The sequence below is a fragment of the Lonchura striata genome, chromosome 2 (genome assembly GCF_050655825.1).
Source record: "Lonchura striata isolate lonStrDom1 chromosome 2, ASM5065582v1, whole genome shotgun sequence".
NCBI lineage: Eukaryota > Metazoa > Chordata > Aves > Passeriformes > Estrildidae > Lonchura > Lonchura striata.
In genome coordinates this window covers 121,694,916-121,720,796 of record NC_140704.1, presented here as the reverse complement: position 1 = coordinate 121,720,796, position 25,881 = coordinate 121,694,916, and the positions used below count along the sequence as shown (strand labels likewise).

General features: G+C 44.4%; 1 protein-coding gene and 1 long non-coding RNA gene across 6 annotated transcripts in view; one reads left to right on the top strand and one right to left on the bottom strand.

The window, feature by feature from the left end:
- Window positions 1-1,816: 1,816 nt before the first annotated feature.
- LOC146768403 (uncharacterized) lies at window positions 1,817-8,782 on the bottom strand. Of its 2 annotated transcripts, none has more exons than XM_085572138.1 (2): window positions 7,706-8,343; window positions 1,817-3,383 (listed from the first exon to the last, which is right to left on the bottom strand). In XM_085572138.1, the coding sequence occupies exons 1-2, from the start codon at window positions 7,731-7,733 to the stop codon at window positions 3,052-3,054; spliced, it is 360 nt and encodes a 119-aa protein (XP_085428264.1). In that variant the 5' UTR covers window positions 7,734-8,343; the 3' UTR covers window positions 1,817-3,051. The 2 variants fall into 2 exon arrangements, 1 of the variants encoding a protein (XP_085428264.1); XR_014952916.1 differs by lacking the exon at window positions 1,817-3,383 and adding an exon at window positions 4,808-5,587 and having other exon boundaries at window positions 7,706-8,782.
- Window positions 8,783-8,885: 103 nt separating this feature from the next.
- LOC146768402 (uncharacterized) overlaps window positions 8,886-25,881 on the top strand; it is a 212,943-nt gene continuing 195,947 nt past the window's right edge. For 3 of the 4 annotated variants that reach the window (XR_014952919.1, XR_014952918.1, XR_014952920.1), the window contains exon 1: window positions 8,886-12,701. This is a non-coding gene — a long non-coding RNA (uncharacterized LOC146768402). The remainder of the gene's footprint in view (window positions 12,702-25,881) is intronic. The other variant, XR_014952917.1, reaches the window with a different exon arrangement.

Here is a 25,881-nt window from a genome sequence, read left to right as displayed (position 1 = left end):
TTGTAATCCTGCAGACAGTTTAACTGAGTGCTTCAGGTCGCTCAGGACACAAGGTATTTAAAATACTTCCCTGCTCTCTACCTGTGTGAGAGTCAATCTCTGCTGTGCATCATCCCGGCTTGCACATGAGAAGGCAAAGATGGACTTTCCTCTCTTCTCTGCTTGTCTCCCCTGAGATCCTGTGATGTGCTAGGTCTTACAAAGGACATATAAGCAAGAAGCAGTGATGAACAGAAATTGTGACAATCTTACGCTACATAGAAAGCATGAAATGTGCATATACGTGTACAGGTAGAAGTGTATATGTGAACAGGCATCTCAGTAGAAGAAATGAGAGCAGCTGTGTAGCATAGCAGGAGCAGGCAAAAGACTCGGCCCCAACTCTGAGCAGAAGGGAAAGAATGGAGTAGCCCATGTGCTTCATCTGTCTGCTGGACAGCGCAAGGGTGACTACACGGGGATGAAGAGGCGACAGGCTGCTGAAAGGACAGGAATTCTCCCCTTTTATCCCTTTGCAGAGAAGGGTGATCAGTCCAATCTGCAATCCAGTTTTTGGTAAAAAAAGCCCCACTGCTGTCAGGCTGTCTGCTGAGACCAATCAGAAAGAGGACAAAGCTCTATGACCTTCAGGCAGAGAGTGTTGTTATTATCATTACAGTTCTTGTGGTTACTGCTGTTACTTAGTTGTTTTGTCTTATTTAGCCTTTGAGAACATCCCCTGCCCTGGCTGGCTCTGATGGATGAAGAGTAGAATTAGGCCGCGGCAGATGGCTGTGGACGGAGTTGGGGTAGGAGCGGGACAGAGCCCCCGCAGGACTTGCTTCCAACACGGCTGTTTCAGAGGGGGAGTGGGAGAGATTCGGCAGGAAGGATGCGCGGGGGAAGCCCTCTCGGGGACTGCGTCGGGGCAGCGGCTGTGCTGCGCATCGGCGGAGGCTCAGGCCGAGCCGCTCTCCTGCCGTTCCCGCACCCCTGCCATGCTCGCCGCTCACTCCCGTCGGGATGCTGGATTTTCTTCAGCCGGGGACGATCGCATCGCGAGGGCCACCCGGTGCCACCGGGGCGCGTCCGTCCGACTGGGGACGAGCGGTCTGGCGGCCCGCGGCGGGAGCGCGGTGCGTCCGCCAGCACCAGGGACAGCGCCGGCAGCGGCACTGCCGCTCCTTTGTTCCACCGCCGGCGAGGCCCCGCGGAACAAAGACTTCCGCCGCCGTCGGCGCGGGGACCCCGGCCTCTCCCCTCCCCGCCCCCGCGCCCTCCCCGCACCCGCCGGCTCGGCCCGGCCACGGCCGCCTCCTCCACCGGAGCCGCGTCCCCGGTGTGTCGGCCGCGCACGCCCCTGCCCCGGCGCACGTCGCACCGCCACCGCCGCCCTACCCCCGCGTCAGCTCCGCGCTCGCCGGCCGCTGCCTTGCGCCTCGCCCCGCCGCCCAGGCCAGCGCACAAAGCCCGCACGCCGCTCCGCCGCAGCCCGCCGGCACCGCTCTGCGCCGCTCTCCCCACACCGTGCCCATACGCTGCTCCCTCCTCCCGCCTCTCCGTCGCAACCTCCGCACATTCCTCTTCGCTCATCCAAGCTGCTCCTCCGCACATGGCTCTGCTGCAGTGCCCCCGCGGCCCCTCGGGCACCCCCCGCCCCGTGCACCAACTCTGCACATGGCTCTGCCTCGCCGGCACAGACGCTGCTCCGCTGCCCCCGCGCACCGCGCCGCTGCCCCAAGGCTTCCAGAGGAGCCCCGCAAGAGGAGGAGCCACTACCGAGCGGGCACTCCTAGCTACCGGCTGAGCGATGCGCAAAGAACAATCCTCGCGATGATAATATTAGAAAATGTATTTATTTCCCATTAATCGACTTTACATTGTTCAGCCCAAGAAAGCGAGAGGTCGAGTCACCACTACTTTGAAAAAACACCGCGGCTACCGCACCGCTCCAGTAGCCCCCCACGGCCCCGTTACCTTCTGCTGACAGCTGCCCCCGCGGGCGCCCGTCCCGTGGCAGCGGCATCTCCTTTCCACTGGGCTGAGCCAATCAGTCCACCAGTCCTAGTTAGTCTCGGTTTCCGTAGGTGAGTATAGGTTGTCGAGCTCTTTATTGCTTTGTCTCTCATTTTCTTTCTTTCTTTCTTTCCTTTTTTTTTTTTTTTAAAGCTCATTGCAATTATTTTTGTTATTAATGTTATTGTTGTGGTATGCTCTAGCGAGATCTTTCATGAAGCTTTGAGGATCCGCTCTTGGCATTCACCGCGTGCCTTAATTGTATGACATTAAATCAAGGTCCGCTGTGAACACGGAGAGTCAGAGCCTTAGAGCGCTCTGTCTCGCTCTCTCTCTCTCTCTCTCTCTCTCTCTCTCTCAGCAGAACAGCAACTGATCCCCGAAAAAAAAAAACAAACCCGGTAATTTCCCTCCGCCCTAGTCCCATTCTGGCCCGGACTGCATATAAGTCATGCTCGAGTTTTCTAACTAGCCAGTCTGTTGTTTGCAGTGCTCAGAAAACTGTTAATTATGTATTTAATCGATTAAAAAAAAAAGATAATATTAGCGCGTGCCTATTGCACAATTCCAGACGACTGCTTTAATTTCACCAGCGTCTTCGCGTGATTTTAAACACAGGAGTTGACTCTCCCTGCTTCGACGTCTGTCATTTGGCATCCCTGGCTGAGAGGAATGACCGTGTCTTTCCGGCTGTCTCGGTCCGCCTGGTTCTGCGGCTCCCCTGGAGCACGGGCGGGGGGAGCCCGCACCCCCCGAGCATCCCCGCTCCCCTCGGCCAGGGGGAGGGCGGGGGGGGGGAGGTGAAGAAGAGGGGATCTTTCGGCGATGAAAAGTGAAAGGGCAGGACGTGTCATCTTTCTTTGTAAAGCAGAAAAAAATTTAACTCACTCGCACCTGCCCCTTTCCCGGGAGGGTCTGTGCAGCCCATCTGGCTTGCTTACACTGAACTGGCGAGTGAGAAAACTGGCGGGTGAAGTCATTATAATAATTTTAAAAAATAATAAAATTAGCCTAAGCTTTTATTATTATTATTGTTATTACGCTTTTTGCCATCTTTCACGGCCCAGGATCGGGACCATTCCTTTTCGGTGCCGACGGCGCGCCGGGGAGGAGCGGAGCGGCCGGGCACCCTGCATCACCCTGCGAGCTCGAGCACGGCCGGACCCCAGGAACCGGGCAGCTGACCTCGACTGCTTCCTCGGCGCCAGGGCCCGGGAGAGAGAGAGGAGGCGAAGCGGGATGTGCTGCGCTTGCAGCGGTGACGGTCGGGATCCTGCGGCGAGCTGAGCTTCCCAAAGACTTTTCCCGTAGCTTGCCGGGGCATCCAGGGGCAAACTGGGAAAGCGGCTTCGGCCCCCCTCGGCACCGTAGCTCCTGCGTGCGGCCGCCTGGAAAATAGACAAAGCAAGAGCGTTAGAATGCAGGCGGGGAGGAAAGGAAAGGCAGGCGGGGAGGGAAGGGCGCCGGGAGCCCGCACGCCGCGCGGTTGCCAATGACAAAAGGGAGAGAGGGGGGAGTCAGAGCAGGAGAAGGGCGGGGAGGGAAAGGGGAAGGGGAGGAAGCGAATGGAAGGGGGGCCACACGCACTGACGCGAAGCTGGGGTCGGCCAGACCCGAGCCTGTGGGCTGCTTGATCCGCGGCCGAGGAGGGACAAGGCGGAACGCCCATCACCGCAGCGCTAGGGTGAGCGGGCATCTGGGTCCCTGCGGCGCGGTGGGAACGGGCCAGCCGCGGGAACCGCAGAGAGCAACCTCCCTGCCCACCGCTGCAAAAATGCCCGGAAAGCAAGGACAGGGGAAAGCTTAAAAAAAATTTAAAAAATTAAAAAAAAAAAAAAAAGAAGAAAAGAAAATAATAAAATTAAGGAGCTGTGAAGGGGGTGGGGAACAGCAGTTCCCCCTTCTTTTTCGTCTTGAGGACCGTACTAGAGCAAAGAATCATAGGGAGAAATCCAAGCATCCAAATAAAAATAAGAAATAGGAACCCCCTCCAAATACCAAGAAAGAAAATCACAATCAAAAAGGAAATGGTCAAACCTGCCGAGGGCTGGCGGCTCCTCCACCCAGTCGGAGCCTGGGAGTGCAGGAGAGGAGAGACCCTCTAGCTGCTTTCGGGGGATAGGAAGCGGTCCGGTCTCTCCCCCTCGCTTGCTGCTCCAGAATTAGGGATTAATGCCTCTCCAGCCAAACAAATAAGGCATCTGCCTTCAGTACAAGAGGATTACACGGGGTTGCTGACGTCACCAGCCAGGCAGATGTTGGCTCCCAAAGTCCTGATCATCTCCCGTGTCCTTGAAACCCGGCACAATCCCAGACCCTCGCCGCCCGGCCGGGTTCCTGCAAGGTCGAGGGGGACCTGGTCGGAGGGGACCCCACCGAGCCGCTCTCTCCCAAAACGTCCTCACGCATCATCGGGGAAGGTGTGAAAAGCCGAGCCCGGCAGAAAGTTCAACCCTCCCCCTTCCCTCCGGGTCCTCTCCCTCCACTCCCCGCCCTCCCCCACCTCCCCAACCTCAATGTCACATGAATCTGTACAGTCATAGCGAGGAAGAGGAGCCTGATCCCCGGCTCACCCAGAGGCCACCCTCCCCGCACGGCATCCGACCCCCCCTCACTGCGGCACCGCCGCGCCCCCGGCCCCGCGCCGCCCCAGCCACCCGCCCGCAGCAGCCCGGAGCCGGGCCGGGCCGGGCCGCGCCGTGCCCGCCGCTTTGTTCCCGCCGTGCCCGTCCCGGCGGGGCAGCGGCGGCCGGGCGGAGCGGCTCGCTGGCCGTGCGGGGACAGCCCTCGCCCCGTCCCGGAGCTGCGCCGTGCCTCTGCGGCAGGCAGGCCCCGGCGGGCGGGCAGCGAGCCCGGCAGAGCTCGGCCGGGCCGGGCCGGGCACGCAGGGAGCTCTGAGGTGGCTCAAGGCATCCGCTCGCCCTGCAGGGCCGGCGGCAGGCGCTGGAGTAGGGTTCTCCTGGCTAAAGGACTTGGAGGGTGCGTTTCTGCAGTTCTTAGGTGGAGGCTGAGCGGCTCGTCGTTCCCGTGGCTCAGCCCCGAGTTTGCTGGAACTGTAGGGTGGGTTGGAAGTGCCGCAAAGTACATCTGAAAGGGGAATCCAATTAGAAGAAAAAAAAAAGAAATTTGCCTGAGAACCACGTCTGTTGCTTTTGCTGTGGCATAAAGTCCATGACTCATCATCACTACTCCCTTTGCATCAAACAATGGTTTCAATCATTTTGGTACTGCAGAAAGGCAAACTAGACGATGTGACATAACGGAGCAGGATGAAGAAGAAGGAATCGCCAGTATCTAGGCTCCTGTTGGGTTGATGTTGTTGTTGTTCAAAGGAGCTGTTTTATAGATCAGTTCCATATTATCCTTGTCTGTCAAAGTGGCATTTAATTTTTCCAATTGTGGAACTCGGTCACTGATAAAATCAATTTAATTTACACCACTGTCATTCAGCCGATCCGAGCAGTAGATTTATTTTTGGCTCGGAGTTGAAGGGAAAAAGCAATCGTATGCAGAATAGAGAGATCCTTTTACTTCTTTTGCGAGCAGTAAGAAGAGAAATCACTGGCGTGGCATTTTAACAGAGCTTGCTTTCCTGCAGGAGAATTATAAATGTAATTTCTCAAGTATTTTGCCTAGAATCTTGAGCAAGCACACGAGAGGGATAACAAGAAAGACAGAGCTGCTCGAGGCCCCGGCGTTCCGTGGGGGCCGACAGCCCCGCGCACTCCCCTTTCCCGGGGTGACACCAGCCGGCTCCATCCTCGCCCGGTCCCTGTCCATGGTCCTGACCCGCCGGCGGCAGCGGGCGCTGCTCCGGCGGCCGCGCCGAGGGCCCTGCGCGCCCCTCCGCGCAGCGCGGCCCGCCGCCGCCGCGGGGCCGGAGCCTGCCACCCCTCCGCCGCACTCCCATCAACACCTCTGATTTTTTGTTGTTGTTGTTATTATTGTTATTATTATTGATACAAATTTTTTTTTATTTGTTAGCTCTCCTTTTTCAAAGAGCTTTTAATCACTGACGCCTGGGCAAACCCACATTCTAATATAAAGTGGTTAATATTGGACAACAGTCTTTAAACCTCGGGTTCTCATTTGTTTCCTTAAATGGATTAACGTGCAAATTCAGATGTGGTTTTTAGTAACCGGTACCTATCTACGGGATGGCCTGAAAAGAACTGACAACATTGCAATTTTTTTTTTTTCATTAGAAGTTGCAGCAGGAATAACTTGCACACAGTGGTTAAATATCCTCTAAAGTATCACTTTGCACATATATATGGCCTCTTTCTGGTCCTAAAAGAAAGATCTTGCTACCCAGCTATATGCATGCGCAGACATACACACTGTCTCACCTACACATACATGTATATATACATAAACTTTAAATAATTTAGTGTAAAAGTCAGGCGTCGCCGTTGAGAAGTCTTTTCTCAGATCACACACACACGCACACACACGCACGCACGCACACACACACACACACACACACACACACACAATTCGCTAACGCTGTTCCTTAGCATTTAAAAGCAAGGACAGGTCTCGAAATATTATTTCTTCAGTCCTCCCTTTTCTCTCATAACCTGCTCCCCCAAGTTGAATAACTCAGGCGAAGAGCAGCTGAAATAGCCCCTACACTGCAAGAGGCTCTGAATGCAGCAGCCTTAGAAATTGTGCACTAGCCCTGCAAGGAGAAATGTATGGGCTCTCTAGAATGTGATGTGTGTGCTACCGGCTGGGGAAAAGGCAGAGCTGAGGCCATTCACACTTCGTAGGCTGGGAGATTTCTTTCAAAAGAGCCCTGAAGTATTTAGGATTTGGGGGGAAACCCTTGTACCGGAAGAAAATGGCCTAAACACAATAGGACTCGCCATTTTCTCCTTCCAAAGCACAAAGCAGCTCCGCGGCTTCAGCACCACACAAAGAAAGCCCGGACCCTCTGAATTCTCTTACATTTTCCCCCACGATTTCAAAAGCCTTCCCCTCTATCCGATCCGCTTTCCCAGGAGCGCTCTCAAAGAAATAAAGAAAAAAAGGAGGAAAAGGAGGGGGAGAAAAGCGACTAGGCTAGGCGAGAGAGAGACAGTTTTGGTCTTAGTTTATTTTAAGCAAATCCTACCACGGAAAAGTAGCACCATCACATGTACACTTGGGGAGTGTGTCTGTGGTGGGGGCGGGGGTGGGGGTGGGGGGAGGCGGGTTGGAATCCCAAAAAACAAAACAGCTGGAAAGCTGTTTTGACCACCGCATTCCTTCGAGCTGGGCGGACTCAAGTCGCATTACAGAGACCCAGGCAGACCACGCTGCCTGGGGATGTGTATGTACACACACAGGCACGCATATTCCCGGGCCAAAATAAAAATAAAAAAAATCAATTCATTGAAGCCCACAGAGTGATGTTGAAAACAGCGCTCTGTCCTTCTCACTGCCGGCACCTGGCGTTCCTCCGCGCCCGCGGAGCCCCGCACCACCGGCTGCTGCCCTGCTGCCGCACCGCGCTCTGTTCAGCCGCCCTCCTCTCTCCCTCTCCCGCTTTTATTTTCTTATTTTAGCAAACCGGCAGAAGACATAGAAAAAGAGGAGATGACATATTTAAGGAAAAAAAGAAAAAAAGAGGGAGAAAACAAAGAATCAAAACAAACCCGAGCAACCCCTACCTAAACAACAGCCTGTCATTATCGCCCTGAAATGCAGCAAGAGACTTTGTACTTACAGGCAGTGCTAAAGTGAGTAATCCTCATCCCAGCGTGGTTGGGTTTGTTAGGGTTTTCTTTCCCTCTTTTTTTTTTTTTTTTTTTTTTTGTCTAGTTGTTTTTAAGTACTTTTTTTTTTTTGTTCCCGTCGTCCATGGCTCGGAGTGGATTCAAGCAAAACCGGCCGGTTAGCAGGAATAAAAATAGAAGTGATTTCATTGTGTAAATGCAGCAAAGACACGAGAAGCCGTGTTTCTCCTAATACTTTCTGCCTGGGAACCAGCAGCTCTCAGCTCAGGAAAGCAGGACTCTGAATCTCCCCCTCTTCTCTCTCTCTTCCTCTCTCTCTCTGTCACACACACACATACACGAACACGAATACGCACCCACACACACATACACACTTACTTTTCTTCTTCTTCTTCTTGCTTTTTTTTTCTTTTTTTTTTTTTTTCAAAAGAGGGCAGGCCGTTCCCTGAATCCCAATGAGTTAAGTCAGTCACTTTCCTTCACATGCATCACAGCCTCCTTAGAGCTGCAGGCACAAAAGAGCATTTAGCTGCCTCCAATTTGTGTAGAAGGCCTGGCCTTATGCTTTTTTACTTATTTATTTTAAAAGTATATTTAAATAGTGTATTTCAGTTAGTATAAAAATACCACGTCCCCAACTTTGACTACTGAACCACTAATTGTAACCTTTTAAATAAATTCTTGAACTTGTATATATACTTAGTTGGTCTGCAGGGACATCACAAGAAATTGATGCACAGTATTTCTCATCTGTACAGACCCACACCCTGCTTTCTGTAAAGGTCAGATCTATACAATCCACAATTACTTTCCAATGAAGTCTTATATCAACAAAACCTCCTTGAAAGGATTATAGGCCTCTAAAAATAAAGCTTTAATCTTAGATATACACGGTGGCATATTCCATTTTAATCAAATATGAGAGATTGCTTCAAAAAATGACCGCACACACAAGCGTGTGTTTTCATGCAGGGTTACTTTTTCCAGGTGGACAGAGATAAGCATAAACAAGGTTGTACTCACTCCGCATTTCATTGCCTATTTTATGTTTATTCTTTCTTCTAGTGGATGCAGGAACATCCATTCATGTATATGCATGTGTGTATATATATATATATATATATATATATATATATATAACTACATATTTGTGTACGGCAATGTGGCTCTGTGGCTCGTCAGAAAGCCGCAGGGCTGGCAGAAGCCTGTCACGAGGCAAATGAAGCACCGAAGCGACCCAGCGGTGGCCCTTGCGCTGCGGAGCCGCCGCGAGAAGAAAGGCCGGTCTGCGCCGGGGGCCGGTGGGCACTGCCCTGCCCAGGGCCGCCCCCATCACCTCACGCCACCGCCCAGCCTGTGCTGGGGGACACCAGGGTGCTGCGGGGTGGCCAGAGCCACACCGGTATCTCTGTCACCTCAGGAGTTCTTGGCACTTTCTTTGCATGCTTGTCATCCCCTAATTCCAGCTGCACTTGCTCAAATGGGTGGTAATCCGACTCTAGAGGAGATTACGGAACCAGAGATAGCTGCATTTAGGATTACCAAAAGGAAATGAAGGAATCTAATCCACTCCCACCCCTTACGTTGCTGGGTTTCAATAAGACTTTATACCACCTTTTAGGATTTTAAACAAATGAATTTGCTTGGAGAAGGGGACAGAAAGAGACCGAGTGATGGAGAGTGTGTTTGCCCATTGAATGAACTGAATAGGAGAGGATAAGGTGAAATGCAAAAGCAGCCAGGGCCCATCTGCTTTTTTCTGCATCCCAATATGGGCCCAAGGCTTGTAGCTGTCTCAGTGGTCTCCTCAAGACCAGGACAGGTTTAGGAAGCCACACTGGAAATCTATGTTTAAACTGCAAAATCAACCTAGTGCTGATTTGAACTGCAATATGACACTCCCCCACCACATCACACACCTCAAACGCCAAAACCCGACAGCATAATGTGAAGCTGTAAGTACGTTGTTTCCAGTCAATAAGAATTCCAGTCAATCAGTAAACCATAGAACGTGCCTATATTCAGAAGATTGTTTCTGCTCTAGTTTGGTTGCATAAAGCTAGGCAGAAAATAACTAGTGCTTGCTACAGTGATATAAGTAATGTCCTCTTGGTTTTCCTAGTTTCACTTTCAACCAAGAAACAGCATATAATTTTGTTTCCATACATACAGAAATGCAATAAGAGAACTGAGCTACCCTAGTACCGAGACCCAGCCCTCCTTCTGTGGAAAAGCTATAAGAAGAGTAATACAGAATTAGAAACCAAACCAAATAAAAAAGAAATGTCAAAACCCCCGACAAACACCACCACAACAAATAGAAAACATGTGAAATTTATAGAAGTTTTCTTTTTGTAATTTCAAATATGCCCTTTCATTTTCCCAGACCATTTTTATGTTCAAAGTGCTAGACTGACTACAACAAGCCTATCAAAATAGTGTTTAATATGAATATGCTTAATTGCACTGATCTTCTTAATTGTACTGATTATCCTCGGTGCGTTATCAAGGTAGTCTAAAATGCTCTTTGGTTGTAAGAAAAGCGTCTTAATATGAGGAGGAAAATGGCTAGTCATTCCTGAGTAAGATTTTGTTTTGTAGAATGCCTGTCATGGTCCTTTGCAATCCTGGAAGCAACGTGAATCAAAAGCCGCGGAAGACTTAACGTCGACAGAGGCTCCGTATATAGCAGGCGCTAATTATTAAAGCTCGTTCCCTTATTTAGGACTCTATTTTCCTTAGCAAGCCCATCATCCTGACACAACGCAGCTCAGGATGTTTGTTCAAAGCTTATGAAAATGTAACCCAACTCATTGCTAGAAGTTGTTGCTAATTAGTTGATAATAAACTTCTCCGTCCAGGACACAAAAGTCTTTCAGAAGTGCAAGGTGTTCTTTGTGATGCCCTCACAAGGGGAATTAGCATATCAATTCGGCAGGGGAACAATACAGCAGGGCGCTTGCCTTCCCTCCCTCCTCTCCTCCCCCCACTTCCCCCTTCCTGAGGCTGATGCGGTGGGTAGGAAAGTGAAAGGCCGGGGTCCCCTGCTCCGCGCCGCCCCGGGCCCGCCGCGCTCGGCGCTCGCAGCCGCGTCCCGCTCCGGGCAGCGGCCGCCGGCTGCGCGGGGCTGCCGGACCACCGGGCAGCCACCCCTCCGCACCGCTGGCTTTACGACCCCTCCTCTGTGGCGCTGACAAATGGAGATAGCTGGGGGTTTGCGAGCCCCCGCCCTGCCTCCCCCTCCCCTCGCCACCGATGAAAGGGTTTCAGCCTGAGAGCCTTTTGCAAATGGATGTTTTACAACGCCTCCCGCCCCCGCCAAGGTAATTCTGCTACCCAATATCCTTAATAAAGACTGTTGTTCCCTCTTCAGTTGTTAAAGGTTTCTCTGACAGACTGGTCTTTTCTTCCTCACCTCCAACGGGTGGATTTCTAGACCTCCCTATTCAGGTGTAAACGCCGAGAGAAGGCAATGTTCCTGATAAAAATGTTCAGTCGGTTATAGATTCAAATAACCGAGGGAGAAGAAATCCCATTCTTAGAAGTTTAGCAGAAATTTGTCCTATTGATTGCAACATTCGTCTCCTCTTGGTGGGTTTTTTACGTTTGCTTGTTTTTTTTAATGCATAATAAATTTACAAGAAGACACAAAACCTGCAAATGCAAGGCACAACCAAACACCCTAACCTAGCCACTTGGCGATGTGTAAATGGATACCTCAGAAGAATGGAAATTCATGTATAACAGGCCAGAGAAGGCAATTAAAAAACCTCTGCGATCCTGAGGCCTTTGATCCCTCTAACTCTGCACCTATCCAGAGGCTCAACAGATGCAAGAGTTATTTATCCACATGGTTATAGAGCAAATAAATGCCTAGGCTGGAATGAGAAATGTAGTTTGGACCCTACAGGTAAATCAGAGCAAGACTATGGAATGGCATGTGCCCTCCTTGGTGGCTGCGAATGAACTCTTTGTTAGGAGTGTGGGGAAAGGGCCAACCTTTGAGGAGATAAAAGCTATGCTTGCCTAATCAGGGCAGAAAAAACCCAAGATATTTCAATCTTCTGCTTTAATTTTTTTTTTTTTGAAAGAAACAGCACTCTCCAGTTGGCTCCCAGTCAAACAGCGACTGCTTCAATGCATTTATTTTTAGAAATAATATGATATGTAGTGTGCATTAGACCATAGTAACATGCTAAGAAATAAAAGAAACCTCTATTTTCCCCTTAAATCACTAGGGTAGCAGTACCCCAGGAAAAATGTGTTATGCAATTAAAAACAAACAAAAAAACCCCATTTATTAAGAGAAAATGTTTGTTTTCTTAGGTTTGAATAGGAAGTCTTGAGCAATGAGAATAAAATACCAAATCCTAGGAGTTTTTGTGAAATTCAGTTTAGGGAAAGAAAACCTGTTAAAGATGGTTGTTTCCCCAAATGCAAAACATCAGGGAGGAATCTGAAGAGAGCTTTACTTTCTGTGCAAAATCTCCATTGTTGCTTGGCAAACAATGGGAGCTCTGGGCGACTGGAAGGCTGTGAGAATGAATAGGGAATCCGCAGGATGTGTGCGGGTCAGTGCTTGGGGTCTCTGTCCTAAAGCCCCTTTCTCAGCTTGCCACAATAAAGTAGCACAAGGTTTAGTCTTTCCTGGGTCACTGGCCATCTTCTATTATTCAACACTTCACAACAAAAAACACTTATTAATCAGCGCTGACCAGAGGCCCCTTTTGAAACAAGAGAAGGGGAGAAAGAGAGGGGGGAGAGAGAGAAAAGAAGATTGAGAAACCCTGAACAGACCCTCCCAATGCAAGAGCAACCATAGGCAGTTTCTCAACTGGCCAAAGAGATTTTTTTTTTCTTTTTACCACAACAAAGTTTCCAATCAGGTCAGAGAGGACTGGACTTTCCTCCCCTACCCCCACCCCTGTTTTCCCTCTCACTCTCTTTCCTTCTTGCTCTGAAGATGATGGAGACATTGTTTTGCAAGTAAGGATGGTTTTAGGTCAAATTGCCAAGGTCTGATCTTAGAAGTGTATCCTTGCTATACTGGAAGATAAGGCTGTTTCTCATCTGGGCCTCAGCTCTGGAGATGGCGTAGGAAAGAAGAGGTTTGCTTGTGGGGTGCTGCTCTTGTGCTTTAAGAGCTGATGGATGAGGTGTCAGGGCAGAAGTTGTGTGAGGACTTGGTTCAAAATGGTATGAGAGAGAGTCAAATGTGCCATTTATTGACTCTGCTGAGGGCAGTCATGGGCTTGTTGTCGTTGGTCCTGATTTTCTAGCAGTGTACATTGCACAGGGGTAAACGGTGAGGGAAAAGGACGGGAAAAGCTTTGGAGGGAAAAGGAACTAATAGATTTAAGATAAAAACTTTGTATTCTTCTGTGCAAAAAAGGACTTAAAGGCAGCAGTGAAAAGGAATCTTAAGGACCTAATATGTGATATTTTAATTTGCAGGGGGAGGTGTTTGTTTGTTTCTTATTCTTTGCTACCTGCTGATTTTTTTTAGGATATTTAATTATTCTTAAATAAGTTGGTATTTTTATGTAATGAAATGTGTACAGATTGTCACACAGCACACACTACAGTGTTCATCCCTCTTACCCCCCTGAATATCATCCAAACAACTTTTTACAGAGCAGTTTTGTTTGTTGGTTAGAGCTGTTTTTAAATGGAGAACACAAATGAAAAAATGAAGTAGTTCAGACTTTGTTAACGGTACAGGTACAGATGTACCTAAGAGAACAAAGCCATTTGTACTATTTTTTTTTAATTTAGCAAATGCATAGAGACAGCAAATATTGAATCCCCTGTGGATTACCTGAGAAAATGAATTTGTTCTCTCAAGAAAAAAATTAGTCCACAAGAAAGGTAAAAACTTCCTTTTTTTTTCTGACTAGATCGTGTGTTCACTGTGTCGTGGTTGGGGGGGTTGTTTGTCTGAAGTCGATGTGGACATTTTAGCTAGAGTATATAATGAAATATTATAAACCTAAGAAGAAGCTGTTCCTTCAGCCTTCTTAATATCATACTTCACAGTATGTAAGCTGTGACTAGTGCACCACAGAACTCCTCCCTAAAGGGTTTTGTTAGTGGAAACTGGAATAAAGTCTTATTTGGAGGGCAGCCTCAGTGGTGTTTTACCAGCTTGCATTGCAAACATTAGGCTGCAGTTCACAATTTGTTTGCAGGAAAGTGTTTTACTTAAGTTGAATATTCTCTCTTTTCCCCTCAAATATTGTGTTGCTCAGATTTTGTGGAGCTTGATGTTCCAGCAATGGAGTAATCAAGTGTTACCTAAATTATTTAAAGCCTGGGATTAAAGGCCTTAGCTCTGAGTGCTGACAAGCTTTCAAATGTAGCCTGGGAAAAGTTTTGTATCCTTTCCTGTGTGTGTACACTTTGAAAATAATTTGGAAAAGTACAGTGAATTATTCTCAAAATGTATGCACAGAGAGAATGAATAATTCTTTTACAAGTTGCTCTCCAAAGGAATGAGCGACTATTAAAAATACAGCAGCAATATATACACAATAATATTGTGGCACCTGCAATGTTATTTTTAACAGATCGGTTCTTTCATGGAGCTTGTTTAAAAGAGCTCTTTTATTTTAGAACTTTGGCTTGGTCTGAAACACAGAGAATGTATTAATTCAACATATATGACCATTTAAAATGTTAAATTCCTGTATGTTTCAAGGCCTTACCTTTATTTTCTTACTCTTTAGGATTCTTAGTGGCTTGAAGATTCTGTGTTCTGAAAATTAATGTTTTTTAAAGTATGATTACCTAAAAATGTTATATAAAATACAAAGAAATGCATTTTTAAACAGCCAAATTTTATTTCCACCTGTATGTGGATTTGGTGAGCTATGTCTATATTTATTTCTGTCTTCGTCATACTTTGTTTTGTGAATGGAAGGATTATTGGTGTTAAACAGTTGTAGACTATTTATTTACTCTTTTAGGTAGTGTACAATTTCTGCTATACAGTAATGTAAAAGCAGATGCATAGGTCTGCTATATTCTGAGTTTTCATTGCATCACTGTGATATGCTTTGGATGACATTATTTAAAATTAATATGATTCAAAGAAATGAGATTTTTCTAGTTTGTCAAAAATATAGCAACGGGAGCTACATTTTTGCAAAGGTTTCATCATTAGTAGGTTGCTCTGTTCCATCAGAAGACATATATTAAAAATGTTACTATATAATGTTAGCTTCTCTTTCCATTCTTACTAATGGCTGATTGTGTGAAAAAGTCTCATTTAAATCAGTGAGACTATTCAAAAGCTGAGCTCCTACTCTACATGACAAAGGGAGTGACAAAATTTGGCCCACAGAATTGAATGGGACTATTGGAAGAATGAGATAGAGCAGGGAGTGAGGAAGGATCCTCAAATCTATCTGTAGTATAAAGCACCATTTTTACACCGTGCTTTAAAAACACTGACACTTCTGCACGCATTACTCTGTAGCTTCAGCCAAGAGAGGCAAACATAAGCCGCTGGGGATAAGTGAGGCATGTGAGGCTGGCAAGGATGGAGAGTGGAGAGTCTACATTGCAGGCAGAAGTGCAGGGTGAGGGGATGGAGCTCAGAAGGGAGGGAACACCAGCACTTTGTGCATGGGACATATGTGCCAGGCTGATGGGCCAGTACAGAACTGGAGAAGGGGTTAAGAGGTGAAATAAGCTTGAGGTAGTTATGGTAAAGTATGCAGAACACAGAAGTTGTGTTTACCCAAGTTCTGCAATTTTAAAAGTTTCGTATTTACTTACATTGATGTTTTAAGGTAGAAAGATTTTTAAAACGTTGCCTCATCTCTACAGTATATCCTAGGTTAAAAACAACAGATTTTATAGTAAATGTTCCAGGTATCTGCATGAATTTTGATGCTCTTGTAGTAAATTAAGCCAAATGTTAACCTGGTACAGATATAAAATCTGTCTGACATATCCTTGAAAAACTACACATTTTATACTTGTTTTCAGCTGTGTCACTATAGATTGATGAAGAAAAGATCTTGCATACATATCTGCTGGGGTTTGAGTCTGCAGCTTGGACGTGTAAATATCCATGTGTTTATTTTAGTAAGTCTTCTCCTTGATATTGAATATCAACATTATATTCATTCATTAGAAATTGTGCTCTATTGGAATATAAAGAAAAATGACATGTGATTTACCTCCTAAGATATTTAATTATCCACTCCAGAAATTGTAGTGTTACTCTGAAGGTGTTTCTGCCAAAGACAAGGGGCAAATAATCAGTTAAAACTGTGGCAGAAGCATATAAGGCTTTGTTGGGTGTAAATGTACTTTTAATTAACTGAGAGCACAGAAAATACAGATCTGTGTAGGATACCACAAAACCTGATGCACAGAGCCTCAATGCACCTTCACTCTTACCCACCACACAGATTTTCTTCCTGTTCTGCACAGCAACATTAGGCATTTGTGGAAATTTTTCCCCATATTTTAATAAAGGCATTTATTTCAAAGGCCTGTGGCATGTGGTTCCATCTAAGAGCAGGCTGATGAGAGACTACCTGCTGGAAGGTCTCAGCTCATTGTAGCCAGGAGTTTGGGACCTGCAGCCTCAGCAGCTGATGAGCTGAAAGCCAGCTGGGAGGGGCAGCAGGGAATAAAGAGCTGAAGGTATCGGTCAATTTGAAAGCTGTCTTTATAACATTTTTTTTTCTCTAAAGGGGAATCTGAGTGGTGAAGTGCTCAAAAAATAAGTATTACTTATCTGAAGAATTCAAAACTAATGAGTCATTCTTTCCAAGCCTTTGATTATTTTTTAAATAATACATTTAGGGCTTGTTTGCCTGTTTTTGAGCCTGAGGCCCTAGTGCTTTCACACTTTTTATCTGCAAAGGCTGGAAATCTACTTTAAAAACAAGATTTGAGTTTCTCTTGCAGATATCTTGATTAGAACAGCTGGGGCTTTATGAAAAACTGGCTAATGCAAGTGAGAGAGCTAGCAGCATTAAAAAGCTAAGGAAAGGGCCTGAAATTATTGTGAAGCCTTATAGCTCAGAGAGATCAAATAACTATTCAAAAGGCTTTAAAAAGTCTTTGTCATTCCGTGTATGTGGGGTTTGTTTGTGCAGGGGGTTGAGTTTGTTCACAAAGCCTCAGTAAAGGCCTTTGGAAATGTGGGGAGAAGGTGCCAGTGAAAATGAAGTTGGTTGCTGACGTGTTGGGGCTGAGGCTGTGTATGGATGAGCATCACAGAGGAGTGCAGGGGCAGGGGTAATAACTCCTTGCAGAGGCAGGAGCAGGGGTCTGGAAGGAAAGCTGCAGCTGGTTCACTCAATGGCTAGTTGCTTTAGCACAGAAAAATTGATAATCTATGCAGCAAAATTCAGCTTGCTGCAGGTAAGAATGGCTTCAGCTTGGCTGCAAACACTTGAACTCCATGCAAGGTTGAAATTGCTCAAGTACGCCTTTCATGGCATATTTTTTTTTTTTTTTATTTTATGATAACTATCACAGTTCTGGTAAATTGTGCCAGTAGATGGCGTGCAGAAATATTCAGCACTGTTCATGGGTTTTATTGGACAAATGCAAGTTCTTATTATTGCAACTGGCTTTGGGTGCAAAGACACGCAAGAAGTGAGTTTAATGAGGTGGTTCCCAGTAAGCAGGGAGAATGTCCACATAAGAGGGAAAAGAAACAAACAAAAAAGTGAGATTAGTTTAATCTATTCTTCACATGTTTTCAGAAATAACTTTTCAACTGCTGCTGCCACTTTTTCAACACAGTCAAAGCATGCACTCTTCACCAATGGTCATTTTATCCCTGGGCTTCACACTACAGTCCCCTCTTCTCCAGTGCTGACCAAAATACATGGTTAGGCTTTATCTTGGAGATAAAAACATAGAAAGAGAAGACCTATTTTGTTTGCATCGTATTGAAATTTAAAAATAAAGACAATTGCAGGAAAGATCAAAATTTGAATCCCTCACATAAAAATAGCAATGCTCTGGAAAACTATGGGTTCATGAAATACGGGCTGTTTGGTTTTCTTAATTTTAGTTGGTGGTATTATTATTCTTTGTTTATAGGTTTAATCTTGTTTAAACTTCCTGCAGAGCTGGAAATTATATCCTGAAATAGGACTTGGTTGGTTTTTTTTTTCCTGTCATATAAAAACACAAAAAGAGATAATATAATTTATAACAGTAGGTTTTGATAGCTGTCAGCTGATACTGACCATTTACAGAGGTAAAAATGTGAATTTACTGCCAATATCTCTGATTCCAATATGAAAAGTCTCGGAAACTGCCTCTAAATATAGATGGCCATGGTTATGGTTGTGCATACATGAAAACAGTATAACTCTAGATAAGATAAATATATCTGATAGATAATAAGTATAGATAAGATAAATATAGAACAGATAAGTATATTTGATTGTATCAGTGATGCTCTGCCTCCTTTGCTGTAGTTCTCTAAGAATGGATTTGAGTTTGGAAGTGTTTCCCATGTGCTCCATAGAAAGAAATTATATAATATTGTCAAAGATAGTGTGATAGGGGTGTCAGATGACTACAAGAAAGACTTAAGTTTATTAGTAGCCTGATATCTGTTTAAAAACTGGGAGTCACTGATTAAACGCCCTACTAATGAGCTTTGTTCAAGCATTTATACCAACCAAACACCTTTGAAGATGTACACTTAAAAAAATCTGAGAAACATCCTCCCTTTCTGCTCTTACCTGTTTACTGGGGTTCACTGAAATACAATGAAGGAATTTGCTGAGATGAGATTTCTGTTACAAGGCCATGATATAATGTGCCCATGCAAAGAACTGAGAGAGAAAACTCCATTGGACAACAGTCTGGAATGCACTGTGGTGCTCTTAGGCTTTCTAGGTCTAGCAGAAACTGCTGTCCATGGAGCTTCAGAACAGAAAATATGAAAATCTAGATCATTGCTAGGTTCTAATCTGGTGTTTTACAGAAGTGGAAGCAGGAACCTACATACCCTGAAGCTTTTTGCTTCCAGGAGAATGAGCTTGGCAGAATTTTCTCTTTCTATAGGATCTTTGCAGTTATAACAGAGTTGTCAATTAGCAAATGCCTTTTGGAAAGTTTTGCTAATATTTATAGCTCATTGCTTCTTTGTGTCAGTTCTGCTTGTTATTTGCACAGCTATCTTTATAAGTGGAAAGATATTAAAACAGCCTACTAAATATAAAATGAAATATCCTGTGATTTTTTTATTAGGTTTATATATTTTATCTTTCTTGTCTTTCTACAGTGTTCTGTCCTAATTAGAGCTCATTTGCAGCAATCTGCATATGTTGCCTGTTTCTCATGACAGTACTACCATTTAACCCAAAACCAATAAAACCTTTTCATCATGCCATTCCTTCTTGATTTCTTGCTTTTGTGTATATGATGGTGATTCTTAGATGAGATTACAGTTTGAAGATGTAGCAATACATATAATTCACTTAATTTATACTGCATTTCAGTACATTTAGATGGTCACATGTATTTTGTTTTCTTGACAACTAGTCTATGTCTACTGGCAAAATATGATATCATCAAGTACACTATGATGAAATGGAAGTGGAAGATGCTGAATTCTGTTCTGTTGTATACTTCCCCCCCTGCTTTAAAGCAAAGCATGTAAGTTTCCATTCTAGATAAAAGGTAAAATGACAAGATTTTAATTTTTTATTACTCACTTGCCCTTTTGGTAGTAGAATTTAGTAGGAGTTAATGATCTGAGGTTTTCAGTGTAAAGAATCATTCTGGTCCTTTTCTCTTAATCTGTATTATATATATATATATATTTAAAAATAATTTAAATATTTCTGAAAATGAAATGCCTTTTCTGTCAGACTAGAAACTTTCTGTGGGACACAAAAGCTGATTTTACTGACTTCAGATTATTTGAATCAAGATTAAGTGATTCAGAACTTTTTCTGGAACACAGTATTGTGGAATGAAGAATTCCACAGGAACAAATAAACTATCTATTAGTAATTAATGCTTATCTGCATTTATTAATGCAACAGATATTGCATTGATTTTATGCTTTTCAAGGGCCAGTATTTACAATACGAACTAAGAATAATTTTTTTGTTTCCATTGAGAGAGACAATATGATCTATTGCACATCCATTAATGGCTTCACTGGGTGCCTTGAGACACTTATTTGGGAAACACCAGATAACAGTGATCATAGTATGTGTGAAGGAAGATAAGCAGTGCTCTAAAAAATCATGTTAATTTCATGAGTCTACTTAAATGGAATTTGAAATTACCTGCTTTTTAGTAATACCAAGCCTAGCCAAATTTCATGGAGCCTTTCTTCTCTCTCCCTTCCTCTTTAAAGGCAGCTATTCAGCTGCTTGTGCCAAATAATAGCTACCCAAAAGTTTCTTGAACTCTGAGTAAACAACTCTTTGCCTATACTTCACAGCAGAGCAGGTTTCTGTAAGCAGACCTGGGACCACTGCTAAGAACAGCAGTCTTAATTCCCAGAGACAAGTTTAGAGAAGCAGCCAAGCCAACAACAGCAGAAGATGCAAGGTTAGAAAATTAATATTCTACTGTGATTTAAAATAGTTTGCAAGTATAATGATATCAGTTCCCTTGCCTTTGCAAGGACACTCAGCTATATTTTAGCAACCCCAGAGACAAACTCACCTCTAAAATTACTGGCTTCAGAGTTCACAGCTCTGTTTTTCTTCTTTTATCCCTTGGGTTGATAGCTTGACTTTGGACAAGAGGATTTAAATGAGTGGGTGGATTGGCATTTTAAAAAAAATTTCCATGGATGGTTGGGATGAGTATTAAATTTTGCCTCCAGATTAGTCAGGCTCAAACCCACTTTCTTGTCAAAGGTCCAAACCACCACTGTTACATTTAAAAGCTACAACTTTAGGAAAAATGTGAACTTTTGTTTGTATTCTTGCTATAAATTCCTGACATTAGTGCTACTCAAAATAAGAGTGTTCATTCTTCAATATCCCTTTCTGGGTTAACAAACATCCTTGACTTTTTCCTGTATCCAATTGATTTTTTTTCTGTTCTTGCCTCACTGCATGTAATATCACTCTCTTGTCACATTTATTTTACCTATATAAGTTTTTTCTTTCAAATTATCCTCTGTCCTCCCACACATTGAATTCTATGGTTTTCTCGAATATTATGAATGCAAAGATTAATTAATCAGAAGCTGATTTGCAATGGAGAAGGGAGTATTGTCTCTGCTTTAGTTTAATGGAAGATGAGGAGCAGAGGTTAGAAGACCTGGCTGGCAGAAGCAGAATTTTTTTCAGAGGTTTCCTACTGAATTTTTTTTTTCCTTCCCCTTGACCCATGTGCATAGTCTGACAAGGGAAAACTTGGTAGAAGATCGAGTTGCATGGTCTACCATCTCTACAGTTTGAATACATAAAGTGCATTACAAGCCATGATTTTCACAAACTTTGGCATCCAGTGTCTTATGGGGTGCCAGGGAAGGTCAGGTAACCAGGCAGGAGAAAAACACTCTGTGTGAACTATCACAGAGGAGTGTGGCTATCTGGAGGGATTAATCTTTGACCTCATCTGTGATGTGAGCTGAAGATTTTCCTGAATTCTCAGACCTGACAGACACCATCAGAAGGGCTGAAAGGGGCTCAGTAAAGAGAAGCCCAAGTGCAGCTACAAACCTGCAAGAGCCTGTTGCTGGTGCAGTGTGTGCAAGGTCTGTGCAAGCATCCTGCCAGCAGGGCAAGTCCCTCTCACAAAAAGGTCTAGGGGCTCTTGCTAAAACGACTCACACAGAGATTGTGTGCTGAACTGAAGCCTGGAGTGCTGGCTCTCATCTCAGCATTACTATTTGCACTTTATTTGCCCTACTAGGGTGCATTTAGCTCTAGTTAACATTGGCCAGCCTGCTGCTTGCCCCTATGATGCACAAAGGCAAGGGGCTGCAATGGTTGTGTATAAAAGCCACATGCATTGGTGGTGTTAGATTTGGCTTAAGCTGCAGGTTTTCCAGAATAAGGCTTTCCTTCTCTTTTAGGATGTTGTGTACTTTAACAGTAACATTTGAAACAAGCTTGAAAACTTTACTCAAATGATAATATTTACCTAGTCACTTAGTCAAAGATTATGGAATGTTTAAATGGACTGCACTAAAAAATACAGTCCTTTCCCCTAAACCATTCAATTTTCTTGTAAATTTTTGCAATACTTTTTGGTTAAAACATGTTCAAGTTTAAACTAAATCAGTTGAAGAAATTGTATTTCTTCTGCATTAAAGAAGTGGACAAATAACAGGCCAGTGAAGAAGGAACTTTCCTCAGTTTTGCTTGTGCAGTTGTGCTGTTGAGAGTAATTATAGGTAATGATCTATAGATAGACCGTTGTATTAATGGCAAAGGGATTGAGTGCACTCTCGGTAAATTTGCAGATGACACCGAGCTGAGTGGTGCTGCTGACCCACCTGAAGGACAGGATGCCATCCAGAGGGACCTGGACAAGCTCTAGAAATGGCCACATGGGAATCTCATGAGATTTAACAAGGCCAAGTGCAAAGTTCTGCACCTGGGCTGGGGCAGCCCTGGTGTTAGTCCAAGCTGGGGGATGAGCTGATTGAGAGCAGCCCTACGGGAAAGGACTTGGGAATGCTGGTGGACGAGAGGTTGGACATGACCCAACAATGTACACTCACAGCCCAGAAAGTCAAACAGTCCTGGCCTGCATCCAAAGCAGGTCACCAGGGGGAGAGAGGGGATTCTGCTTCACTCCTCTGCTCTGCTTTGGTGAGACCCCACCTGGAACATTACATTCAGTTCTGGGTCCATAGCACAGGAAGGGCATTGATCTGTTGGAGCAAATTCAGAGGGGCTACCAAGCTGATTAGAAGGGTGGAACACCTCTCCTAGGTGGAAAGGCTCAGGAAGTTGGGATTGTTTGGCCTGGAAAAGAGAAGGCTTTTGGGGTGACTTTCCAGTACCCAAAGGGAGACTACAAGAAAGACAGAGACAAAACTATGTAGCGACAAGGACAAGAGGGAATGGATTCAAACTAAAAGAGTGTGGGTTTAGATTTAATATTAGGAAGAAATACCCTACTGTGAGGGTGATGAGGTACTGGAAGATGTTGCCCAGCAAAGTTGTGGATGGGCCATACCTGGAAGTATTCAAGACCAGGCTGGGACTTTGAGCAGCCTGATCTAGTAGAAACTGTCCCTGTCCATGGCAGTGGGGTTGGAATGAGATGATCTTGAAGGTCTCTTCCAATCTGGGTCATTCCATGATTCTACAATATAAATAACTGTTCAAATATGGAGAAACAAAAAGGGAAAATCTTTACTTATGTAAACTCTGTCTTTCCTGAAGATGAACATATTAGTTTAAGGGTTAGATTTGGCCTTCCTATAGTGGGAGATTTCTAGGTCTGATTCTGCCTTAATTAAAACCCCTTTGCTATTGCATTGACAAGGTCCATTCAGCATCTCTCCAGAGCAGTGTGAATGTGTGCAAGATGTTAGTATTTTTCTGAGAGGAAACCATTATAGACCACAAACCCCGTGAGGCAGATTTTTTCTCTTTTCCCTGAGGTACCTATGCCAACTATACTTCATTGTAACATAAATAGTAATAATAATTTTATTCATTTAAATGGGAAAGTGAAAGAGGCAGAATCAGAAGAGGAAATGAAGGTTCCACCTTGATACTAGCAAGACTGATTTTTGAATGTCCTGCCGCTATGTATCCCCATATGATACCTTTGGTAAAAGTGGTTACTTTATTTTTTATGAGAAATCATACTGACTTCAAATGGCAGCTAATAGTGTGAATAGTCCGTATAATGTTTTTAACACCTAGTCTATTTTAAGACAAGTTTTAGTTGTAAATTATGCTACCATTAGGACCTATATAGGAAGCACTATTTTTTTTTTCGTGATCCAGGTGACTGCTGATTGCTGGATTCTGCAGTAATAATAGTTTCAATTTGCTTGTGGTCATACTAAATCATAAAGGGGACATTGATAACCCAGCTATGGCAACTTGGTATGACTGAAGATAATTAATATGACAATGTCAAAAGGATCAAGACTCCATCACGTCCAGTGGTAGGTGACAAAATGAAACCAAGCAGGAACTCTTACATTTGAAGTTCTGCCTGGTGTTAGCTGTGGGTGAAAGTTGAAGTTTAAAGTGACTCACACTGAATTTATAAATAAATGCTATTGACTAATTGAGATTAATCCCAGGTTCTGAGCAACAGGACTGTATTAGTTGTGGTCAGCTTATGCATCCCTAGTAAGCATTGTGTGTAGGTCAGCTGTGCTGCATGGTTACTGTAATGGTCTGCCATCTAGCTAGGTGTTGCTGTATGAGGTTATTATTGACTAGGGAGATGGTGGCGGCTGGAACTCTGGCCAGCTGCGGTTTTCTAGGAATGGTCAAACACAGGGTCTAAGGTTGAATAAAGGAATTTGCCATTTTCTCTCTGGGTGTGGGAAATAAAATGTGAGGTGAGCTGTGTTTGAAGGTGGAGAGAAATTAGGTACTGAATGAAGGGCATTTGTGGAAATAGCTACAGTATGAGAATACAGGTTATAAACATATGCCAAGAGCAGTTGTAGTGCTTAAAATCATGAGACAGCATGAGAAGCACCTATATTCCTGAATTTCTGCTTGAGTGCTTCACAGTGTCAACTTGCATTAAAAATGGTACTCTTTCATACAAAGGATGTTGGTATGACTTAGTGTTGGAACCTCAAAGGAGACAGTGCAGAAATCTCACCCTAAATTAATGTATCCATTTTATAGTATAGAGACCCTCTCTCAGACAGTGAGAGCCTCAGAAGAAGCTGAGTGGAGATATGTGAAGTTTATTAGCTGTATAAATCCATGTATGAACTCTGTAGATTAAATTATCTTTGTCATATCACTAGATAATCTCAGTAGAGTGAACCTCCCCCAGTGCAGCATCCTGCTCTGAAGGAAGCTCCCATTCAAAATTGGATACCGCAGCCCAAGGTGAGTTCCAGTAATGATTTTAACAGAGTACTACAGAAGCCTTGTAGTAATGTTCTGTCTAATTCTACTGCTGTAACCCCTCCTTACAGACCCAGGGTTCCTTTAAGTCATGGTGTCACACGCGAATCTCAAATGGAGCTGCACCAGGAAGTGGCTGTTGGGAGATTTTCGAAATATGGCATGAGACTAAGCACTGCATCATTGTTGCCTCTTCTCGGGATCCTCCAAAGCAATATTTATGAGAGATATATATTTTCCCCTTTTAAGTGGGAATTAACATAGTCCTAAAGATGCAAAATCATCTGGAAGTGTAGTTTTTCTATTTCTTAGCTTCTTTTTAATTTTTAAGCTGTTATCCAGCTATTGCACTTATCCTAGACTCATTCTAGACTCTTAAAAGTCCACAGCTTTCTGAGTGCACAAGTCCTCCATGGATTTGTTTATTCATTCAAAGATATTGCAGAGCTTCCAACAACTGCAGTGAATTCAGGGGACAATATACAAAATTTGGGACCAACCTCAGCATAAAAGCACAATAACTTGTTTATGCAACTGCTGAAAACACAGGTGACAGGATGAGACCCAGTTTCTTGTGAGCTGGTCCAGAGCTCTTAGCCAAAGGGTGCTGTGCTGGTAGGTAGGAGAGGAAAGTGTGTATAAGTGTTTCCTATTTCTCAACAGGGTGCTTGTAACACTGGAATTGGCACAAGAATTAAGAGGAGATTATTAATCTTGTAGATCTCTTCCTGGAATTTCTCTGTTGCTCAAATTTGTCCCCTAACTGAAACTATTTTGTGAGCTCTACCAAATTCAGTATGGATGAAGAAACAGTTCTGGAATATGGATTACATGCTGAAGAAAATTCCCCTACTTGTGCACCTGAATAATTGGCATATCCTGCTCCAAGGAGAACCAATCAGTGGAGCAGAATAACATTACAGCATAAGCTGCTTTTGCTGGAGGGAGTGGGAAAGGAGTGGTATGATAAAGAGATTTCTTGAAGGCTGAAGCTCTTGGACTTTAGCTACCAGACAGATCTTGTTTCACAGGGGAAATATGGCAAATATATCGATTTATGAGAGACACAGAGTGTACTTAAAAGACAGGACACAATATATCTTTGAGATCTAGATGTTCTGGACGCATTATTTACACAG

Excerpts from the sequence above, each read along its gene's own strand:
- LOC146768403 (XM_085572138.1), bottom strand. The coding sequence starts at position 7,733 with ATGAGGATTACTCACTTTAGCACTGCCT. Across the intron at positions 3,384-7,705 it reads TACTCACTTTAGCACTGCCT|GCGGCCGCACGCAGGAGCTA; the intron begins GTAAGTACAAAG and ends TCTATTTTCCAG.